Genomic DNA, 9,757 nt, shown 5'->3' with positions numbered 1-9,757 from the left:
TACTAGTGCATTTATATTAACCTTTATGCATTTCCATAAGGCTTAAAAACCATTGCTTAGGCAGTATTTGTCTGTGGGTCTTCATTAAAGTAATGATATTATTTAATCTACTTGGAAAAATCCCTTCAGGATCCCAGCTGTCCCCCTCCATTCCTTTTAAAAGCACTTTCTCTTCTGCCTAAAAATTCAAGTACTCTCTTAACTAAGTGCGGACTGAAACATTTCACTATAGATTTGAACAGGAGCCAACACTGATGATGAAAAGAAAACTTCTCCCTGTAAAAGGTTTATTGTCAGTACTTTCTAAAGATGAAGATGCTTCTGAAACAGGCTACCAACATTTTCACAAACCTTGACACAACCTTCTCAACCTCTCTTAGACCTATGATTTGGGACCCTTTCTTTCAGGAATGCTGTGGACCTTTGACCTTCTGAATAGCCAACTCTACATAACTGCTCCTTCCCCCATCAATATAACTTATATTATAAAAAGGAACGGGGGATGGGGTAGCTTGGCCCTCACGCTATTGGAAAAGTACTTGAAATTCCTTGCATTCCTTTGCATTTAACAGCATGTTTACCTAATCACCGGCTTATTAGGATTAACACAAGTCATGCTTCAAGCTCATTTAGTGAAAACAAACTGACCCCTATAGACTCAGATTTTTCCTGATAACAGCCAAGGGTAAATTTCTAAGTAGTTCTCCTAATTTTTAGGAAAGGTATTGGGAAAATATAAAGCTACAAACAAGCAAGTCTTTAGAATACATTAATTATATTCAATCTTGCCCATGGATCTGGATGTGGGCTGCCTGAGTTATGGACTACCCCTTTTCATTAAAGGGTTTCTCTACTAAAGTGACATGCCCACTAACCTGGTGATGAAAATAATAAATTATTATGGCCATCGCGCAGAGTGATGGAGACCCTTAGGCTTTACATTCTGATGAAAATACAGCGCTGTTTTCTTAAATTACAAATTTAGCTTCAGAATCTTTCTTGTGCTTCATACAAGGTCATGTTCAATACATGTTTTTTAAACATTATATGCAAAGACTTTACTGAAGATATAAAAGCAATCATTATCTTATTTTAATAGCTTAATTCACTGCTGTATCCCTATAAGTCCTGTTTGAATAATTGAGTACTTGAGCTAGGTTGTTCCCAGTGACTTTGGAGCACCTCTAAAAATACTGAATGGCATACACTCAGATATTAGGTAAATATTTCTTTATTAAATGGTTAATTTCATAAATAAAATCTTTTCACTGAATATAAAATTAAACTCATTTACAAATTATTCCAGTATTACATTTCCCCTCCCTCCCAAAAGCTACATTTTGATAAATAAAAACATTCAGTCTTAAAACACCTGATTTCTGTTTGCAGTTTAGAGTGCAGATAGCTGCCTCTCACAGACACTCATGGAGTGTCCCCCTTCAGGAAGGAATGGAATGCCCTCCCATTTACTTTTGTCAAAGGACGAATAAAAGCTTTAAACTGTCCAACTAATCTTATTATCTCTTTTACGACTGTAGAACCCCAAAAGGAAAAAAGCCTAGAGAAAATATGCTTAGCAAATAATTTACAAACAGAAAACAGAAAGTCATCAACACCACAAGCTCCAAAATGAAGCAGTAACATGTGCTCCAATACTATGAAGCAAAGTATTCTCCAATCGTGGCTGCATTAGTGTCCATCTGCACCAGCACCCTTGGCAGTTTCGAAATACCTTAATGCTCCTCAAGAATGAGCAAGGAATCCCTTCTACAATGAGTCCCATCACCCACACCGCCCCCACCCATTTTCTCCATGATTCTGATTCTGACACTCTTCTCCCTTGTTTGTCTAGGTGTGCCCTGGAAACCCAGGTAGCATTTAGTCCCTAAATTTGTGAATGTCATTGAACAGCCTGTAGAAGGGAAATGCTGCTTCATTGGCATGCGGGCAGTTGTAGTTGCATTTGCAGGACTGGATCATCATGACGTTCTTGGAAAATGTCTCCCCATCTTCGCAGCGGAACCGCATCTTCACAGTCCTGGTCAGCTGGGGCGTGCAGCATCGGCCGTCCACGCAGGAACCGCAGTACTTCGGCCGGTATTTCTTCACACTCGAACATCCAGCGTAAGTAAACCTAACTGGTTCGGGGGATTTCTTGGTCTTGCTGCATTTCTTGCCCTTCTGTAAGAGACAGGAGAGAAGAAAAGTTAGGGGTGATATTTCTCTTTCTTCAAAAAGAGATTCACATCCCACCCCCCTGCCAGGCAACAGTCTACACATCCCTGAAGGAACTTACTTTCAGGCTGCTGTACACTGGCTGTCCACAAGGCCGCACCTCACAAATCCGAGTTTCTTTCACAAGGCGGCACTCGGGGTTGTCATTGGTAACTCGTGTGGAGATACCAGTTCCACAGGTCTTTGAGCACTGGGACCATGAAGTTGTTTGAACAATACATTTCTGGCCATGTAAAGGGTTGTATAGGATGCGAGGCTCCATTCCAAAAACTGGAGAGAGAAATAAGAGGGAAGACTTCTCAGAGGCATAGCCACACAAACAGGCTCAAGTACTCATTTCTACAAAGCTTCAGACCAAAAATGCATCTCAGTACAGTGTCTGAAGGGCTCAGTCTCCACTTACCAGGGAGCCGCTTCAGTGAGCTGCCTTTTCCAACTGCAATCAATTCATTGTTTCTCGTCAACTCCACCTCGGAGGCATCGAATCCCAGCTCCTTGCCAAGGAGGCCGTCCTGGTCGTCCATGGGGTCCTTGACACTATCCTCGTCACAGACCCACTCCTCGCAGCACTGTCCGGTAACTTTGACCAGCCGGGGGTTGGGACAGCCCAAGTTGGGGAGAGACAGTTCTTGGGGACACAGAGGAATGCAGCCCACGGCGCCATCAATACATGTGCACTGATGTTTACAGTTGGGCTGGAAACTTTCCCCGTTTTGGTAGATTCTGGAGTTATATTCACAGGGTCTGCCCTCTGACTGAGCTGCAAAGATCACCAAAAGAGAAAGGTAGAAGGGGATAAAGTTAAGATTCCAAACCACCGCCTGAAACTCATACATATTTTCTGCTGTTAAATTCAATTTATGGTAAAGTTCCCTACAATTCCCCGGAGACTCTAGACCAGAACAATAAGTTAGTCAGGAATCACTTTTCCGTATGCGCTTTCGTTGGGCCCAGACACACTGAATTGCATTCCAGACTGCTGAAATCATGTGCCTTTCTGCCAAGCTACCAACAACAAAGCATCACCATACATGGTCTCAAAATTACTAAACTTCTGGACTATGGGGACTAGTATTTTTTTTTAAAGGGGCCAAACCACAAGCATCTTACCTCTGCAGATCCCCTTCAGAGCGGTGGAGCTGGCGCCGAAGTTGCATTCCAGCCCCTTGGTGTGGTCGCAGGGCTGCGTTTTGCTGCAGTCCTCGTTGAGCTGCTTGGCGCAGACCTTACAGCAGCCACAGCCGTCCCGGACCAGCCCAACTCCCGGCGCGCACTTGGGCGCCTCCAGGGGGCAGTGGCAGGCGGCGGGGCAGGTGGAGAGCGCCTGGAAGGGGGAGAAGAAACGCGTGAAACTCGGCGCGGTGCGCAAGAGGGGCGCCGCGGCTGCTGTAGGAAAGGACTGGGGTCTCCGACCCTATCGACAGGGAGCCTCTGACTTCGTCCAGCCGGGCCACCGCGGGAGGCTGCTCCCACCAAGAGGTCCCGACAAGTCTTTGGGGGGAGGAGGAGAGTGCTTAAAGAAACGGCTACCGCAAACGGCCGCGAACTTTTTATTTTATGTTTTCCTGCTGTGGGCAATCTGGGACCAGGGAAAGGGACTGACAGCGGACGGGGAATCGGTGGCAAAAGGAGAGTCCAACTCACCAGTCTGGTCAGGTGGAGAAGGGTGACGGCGAAGGCGAGCGCCCTGGCGATGCGGGAGCTCATTGTGGCGCGCAGGAGTAGCCCGGGGCGAGCGCGGCAACGAAGACGCCAACAAGCTGGTGCGCAGCGGCCAGGCCGTGCGCAGCGGGGTCGGGGTGGCGGCGCGGTGGACCCGGTGGGTAGGGAGGCGAGGGCTGGGCGGCGGGCGGGTGTCTTTCGCTCGAGGTCCCGGCGGAGAAGACGCGGAGGGCGCGGACGCTGCTCTGGGGCGCTCTCTCTCGCGGTCTGCCCAGGCGCCCCGGAGCCCGCCTTTTATATGGGCTGGCGGAGGCGCCGCGTGTTGCAGTGACGTCGGCTCTGTCTGCGCGTTCCAGAATTCTCAAACATCTCAGGAATGCTGGTTGGCGCGGGCTGCTGCCAAGCGCCTCCCCTGGCTCCATTGCACCTTTGTGTGTGTGTGTGTGTGTGTGTGTGTGTGTGTGTGTGTGTGTGTGTGTGTCCCGTCAAGAAAACAGTTCGTTTTTTCCACCTTAAATTACTTCTGTTAGGAAGCGTTCTTTGGGGCGTGATGGTGGCGATGGTGGTTGGAGGGTCGCGAGGGGAGAGGGGGGCCAGTTCAGAACTTTGCCTGGACTGGGTGGGTGGGAGGACCTGAGAGGGAGGAACAAAAGTCGTTTTGTTTGGTGATGCGAGTTGACCGGGCACGGAAACCCTCACCCAGGAAGGCAGTGAGCTGTTTGCTTGTTTACAGCGAAGGTGAGAGGCAAGTTATCTGTTGAAAGAGTAGAACGTGGAAGAGGAGTGTGTCTCCGAGCCAGTAATATTTGTGGACTTCAAAGAGGCGTGTTCAGAACAAGTCCCAAAGCTTTGGCATGATGTTTATTAGCAAAATTCAGTGAATTGCAAATTAATACCCAGAGTGGCATTTATGAATGAAAAGGCGAGGGGGGTGCGGGGGGGGGGGAAACTTCCCCATCGTTTGGCAAATTCCCAGGCAGAGGTCTCCCCCACTCCTCCAGCCCTCCCCTTTTTTGGATATGTTGTACTTGTTTGTTTTTGGAGGTTCCCACTTTAGTTCCAGCCCACTGCCTGGGTTGGAAGTCCGAGAGGAAACGAACGCGGGGAGTTCTCCGGGAGGCTGACTTATACTTCCTCACGGATGCAGGAGACTGGGTAAGCCCTGCCCGCCTGCTTCCGCGGGCAAGAGGCTATGCTAACCAAGCAGCCAGCCAGAAGTGCAGGGGACCACCGTGGAGTGCTTTGGCCTGAAATCATCACCTGCAAAGACCGCAAGGCCAAACCAGATTCCAGTACCATTATGCCCTATGAATCTCTGGGAAAAGCAGATTCCTTCAAGCTGGACGTTTTGTGGGGTTTTTCACTCCTTTCCTAGGGACCACTGGAAGCCTCCCATTTTAAATGAATTGCAATGCCTTTCTCTCCAAGTACAGAAAAGAGATTTAGGATGTAATATTTTGTAGTAAAAATGTCAGCAGATTTTAAGATCCTGTTCTACCTGCAATACACTCAGTAGAAGACCCCACCACAAGACAATTTACTTGAACATCACCAATACCGTTAGTGTGATTGATAAACTTTCCCTGCAAGTTTCAAAAACTTTTTGCATAATTTTAATAAAAATGATGTGAGACTCATATGCTCTAGGATAACTACTTATCCTTTTTAATGTTTAGGGCTGTTCAGACTTCATAATTTAGCAGTCTTGTTTAAAAAGGCCCTTAGTGCTAATGCTGACTTTCCTGATAAGCACAATGAGAAGCTGTCAGGATGAAAACACACTCCACTGAAGAGAACCCTTGCAGGAAGTTCAGTTTCATTCATTCCAAAGTGCCCTTTCATAAATGGAAGCAGCATTTGCTAGAGGGAGTGGGATTTCTAAAGCTCTGATGGAGGGTTAGGGTTGGGAGACTTTTCAAGACAATGGATTGTCAGGTGTTATGCAAATACAGTGAGGAAAGTCTGGGCCCAACATGTACACAGGTTAATACATCAATTATTATTTACAAAACATTATTTTTTCTGCCTTATCATTTCATTATTGTTTCCTTCTTAATGAAGTGATTGCGGGACGGGAGGGGGAAGGAGGGGTGTAGCCACAGTACGTGTTGAACAGAGGGAGATGGGAGAGAGAGAATGGAGAGGAGGGTTCCTGGCTTCTGTTGTGGCGTCTTTTCTATTTGACTTCATGGTTGTAAGTATTTCCAGATGGTGAATCAGACACCAGACGTAACAATATTTCCATATTTGGATATAGCAGTAGCCTGCGTTTTTAACATTTTTCTGCCTCTGTTATCCAACCACAAAGCATTCTTGACAGCTTCAAATGTTGTTAAATATAGATTTAACTTCTCTTCCCAGAGCAGGAAATTCTTTGGAATTCCTTGTTTTTCACGCAATCTGTCTATCATGATTTAAAATAAAAGCACAGTGGATCATCCAACTGGCCGTATATACCTTAATTGGAGGTTGGGGATGGGGGACGGCAGAGATCCAGTCTGCCGCACTGCGTTCAAACACAAGCCATTCCAGAGATTCCTTTAAAGTCACATTAAAATTTTCTAACAAGGGTGTGTGGGTTTGTTTCTGGACTTCAACTGGGGAATCTTGAGGATGAGTTTGCCCCAGAGGAGAAATTTAGAGAACCTTACTGTCAGCTGCCCATTTAAAGCGGGGGTGTGTTGTGCGATGGGGGTGGGAGGTTGGAGCAACAGGGCCAGGAGGTGTGGGAGCGGGAGACACTAGAGTACCCTATGTGCACAGCCTCTCCATATACCATGTGCTGGTGCGCCTGCTAGTAATCGACGACATTAGGCAACAGAAACAGCGGCTCCTCAAGTCCTGCCCAAAGACCGTCCAGAAACCCAAGCCTCCGGTCGCCTTCTCGCCGCCTCCGCTGGGAGTTGCAGATCAGTTCAAGTTGACGGACAGGAGGCGAAATGTGCAAATGTTTATGGGTAAGTGTTGCTTCGGGTGCTAATTCTGTATGGCTCTTTTGCTAGTTTCTCCTTCACCCTCCCCATGCGGGTGCCCCAGGAGGAAATAAACGGGCTGCCTTGTTTCCTTGGGTTGCAATCCACGGAGAACGGGCTGCTTGTCTTCTGCAGCTCCTGGCTTCGGGCTGAGCGATGGGGACGTCTCTCACCCGCTGTTGCCAGGGAATTTTAGGTTACCTAATGAAGGGCTCACTGTCTGGCAGCAACCGAGAATAATAACGGTAAATCTGGCGGCTCCGGTTTCCTAGCCCTAGGAAGGCTCTCAGACTAGAGTGCATCAGAGTCACCTGGAGGGCTAGTTAATGGTTCCTGGGTCCTACCCCAGAGTAGTTACATTTCTAACAAGTCCCCAGGTGATGGTGATGATGCTGGTCCGGAAATCACACCCTGAGAACCACTACCCTGGACGACCGGAGTGCCTGTAGTAGGGGGGTGTGTGTGTGTCTTCAGAGATACTCGCCTGCACACCCAATCTCACAACTTCACTCTTCATAGCCACCTTAATGAATAGAACTTATGGTGTCTGCAAAAGACCAGCTTTAAAGTGGCGCCCCCGTACCATCCCATTTCTCTCCTCCACCCTTTCCCCACCCCTATCCCCTTGGCATGATAGCCAGGAGCTCCCCAGGAAGCTAGGATCCTGGTGGCGGCGGCAGGAACTGGGTGGCCGACGCGCGGAGAGGGCGGTCGGCTCCGGAACCCCTGCGAAGGGAGCGGACAGGGTCCGCACCGCGGGAGGGCGCCGGACCCGAGGCATCCGGACGCGCCTGCCCGGCTGCTACCGCCGCCCCCTGCCGGCCACACCGCCCGCGCGCCCACAGTCACAGAGGTTGCCAGGACTCGAGGTTTCCGGCGGCGCGCGGCGCAGGACGCTTCCAACCCCGGCCCATATTTGGTGAAAGTCTTTCAAGACTCCGTCATCCAGCTTTGGGGGGCGGTGGCGACGGCGGCGGCGGTCCTGCGACCGGGCCGGGCAGCCTTGCGACTGTCGCGTTCCTGAAAAGTGTACCGCGGCCGCCCGCGCCCAGGCCTCCCTCCGCGCGGGACCCCGGAGCGTTGCGGGCGGCGGGGTAGACCCGCGCATTTCGATCCCAGTCCACCCCTCTGAGGACCGAAGTCCGCCCTGTGCTGCGTGGGAGGCTGGCGCGGAGGGCGCCGAAGCCCAATTGTGTCACTTTTCCCGTCCACCCCACTGTTGACTCGTCCTCCCAGCGGGGCAGCGAGTTGCCGTGCTGTGCCAGACATGGAGGGTGCGCCCGGCGCGAGGGTGTGGGGCTGTGTGTGTGTGTGGAGGGGGGTGTTCGGAGGATGGCGTTTGCGTGGACACCAAGCGCACCCGAGAGCGGGACGTGGAACCGACTCTGAGGAAAAGCCCTGAAGGGCCTGGATGCCATTATCCCCAGAAGGGACACATGGTAGAGCTGGCTCTTCGGTTTCTCCTGGCCTCCCACGACCCCTTCCCCTCTTCCTCCTCGAGAAGTTCCGCCTGTGGGGAGCCCTGGATAGGAAGTCCTGGCTCTGCCATCAGTAGCCTGTGGCCTTGGGGATGCTGCCCATCCTCTCGGGACCTTGCCTGCTTCTCAGTAAACTGGGAAAGGAGGCAGCAAGTAGTAAAGCCAGAGCAGCTCCTTTCAGGGCCAAATTTCATGTCATCCCCTCTAATAATGACAGAAATTAACACATTATATAGGGTTCACATAGGTTGGGGCACCACTTTAAAATGCCTTCTATATATTGATTCGTTTAATTCTCAGATGCCCCACTGAAGCAGGTCCTTTTGGTGACACCATTTTCTATCTAAATGAAGAAATGGAGGCATGGAAGGTAAGTGACTAGCCAAAGGTGACTCACCTAGCCCGCAGCGAAACCGGATTTGGACCCAGATCATAAGGTCTCATACTTAACCACTGTGCTATACTGCCTGCTCTCTATCTCTTACCTCAGACATTCAGGCCCATACCCCTCTCCTGGAAATTTACCTTTATTTAACTCTATCACAGCTTATCCAGATAGTCTAGGTGAAATGCATCAGATATAAAAAAATAGTTGATAAATTAACTGAAGCTGTGCTAACTCCTGAGAATTGCCTAATGTACTGGCTCTTAGGAAGGAGGGAGAAAAGGAGTGTTGTATTTTAACAGAAAAGGTCTTAATGCATATACATTTATGGAGTGATCTTTAAGCACCTTGGCAGGCTGGTGGGGAAGATACTTAGGACCTCTGGGGTTCTTTTGACACCTCATAAGCCACATTGTTCAGGCAATCCCTACTTCTGGAATAAGGCTTGGCCTGGGGGGAATTGAATTTGTCACTGAGATAAAGGTTTCGGCATCACTTACTTGATGGTTCCTCAGTCTGGGTGTTCATTGTGGACCCAGTCTGTTTTTGTTGTTGGGTTATTTTTTGAAACATGGTCTAGCTCTGTCACCCAGGCTAGAGTGCAGTGGCATGATCTAGGCTCACCATAGCCTTGACCCCCTGGGCTCTTGACCTCAGCCTCCTGAGTAGCTGCGACTACAGGCACACGCCACCACACCCAGCTAATTTTTGTAGAGATGGGGTCTCCCCATGTTGCTCAGGCTGGTTTTAAACTCTTGGGCTCAAGTGTTCCATCCATCTCGGCCTCCCCAAGTGCTGGGATTGCAGGTGTGAGCCACTGCACCAGGCTCCCCATCTGTTTTTAACCTGTTTTCTCCCCACCTATGTTATAATTACTCATATATATCTGTGTGTGTGTATATGTGTGTGTCTGTGTGTGTGTGTGTGTGTGTATGTATAATAGAGATGGGGTTTAACCATGTTGGCCAGGCTGGTCTCGAATTTCTGGCCTCAAGTGATCCACCCGCCTCGGCCTCCCAAAGTGC

At 49.5% G+C, this 9,757-nt stretch overlaps 1 protein-coding gene across 1 annotated transcript; it reads right to left on the bottom strand.

The window, feature by feature from the left end:
- Positions 1-1,215: 1,215 nt before the first annotated feature.
- Positions 1,216-4,184, bottom strand: CCN1 (cellular communication network factor 1). Its single transcript, XM_050772352.1, has 5 exons — positions 3,880-4,184; positions 3,346-3,559; positions 2,639-2,995; positions 2,297-2,505; positions 1,216-2,181 (listed from the first exon to the last, which is right to left on the bottom strand). The coding sequence occupies exons 1-5, from the start codon at positions 3,940-3,942 to the stop codon at positions 1,879-1,881; spliced, it is 1,146 nt and encodes a 381-aa protein (XP_050628309.1). The 5' UTR covers positions 3,943-4,184; the 3' UTR covers positions 1,216-1,878.
- Between the last annotated feature and the right edge of the window lie 5,573 nt (positions 4,185-9,757).

The sequence above is a fragment of the Macaca thibetana genome, chromosome 1 (assembly GCF_024542745.1).
Source record: "Macaca thibetana thibetana isolate TM-01 chromosome 1, ASM2454274v1, whole genome shotgun sequence".
Lineage (NCBI taxonomy): Eukaryota > Metazoa > Chordata > Mammalia > Primates > Cercopithecidae > Macaca > Macaca thibetana.
This window is presented reverse-complemented; position numbering and strand designations above follow the sequence as displayed.

Excerpts from the sequence above, each read along its gene's own strand:
- CCN1 (XM_050772352.1), bottom strand. The coding sequence starts at position 3,942 with ATGAGCTCCCGCATCGCCAGGGCGCTCGCCTTCGCCGTCACCCTTCTC. Across the intron at positions 3,560-3,879 it reads TTCTCCACCTGACCAGACTG|GCGCTCTCCACCTGCCCCGC; the intron begins GTGAGTTGGACT and ends TCCCCCTTCCAG. Across the intron at positions 2,996-3,345 it reads TCTGAAGGGGATCTGCAGAG|CTCAGTCAGAGGGCAGACCC; the intron begins GTAAGATGCTTG and ends TGATCTTTGCAG.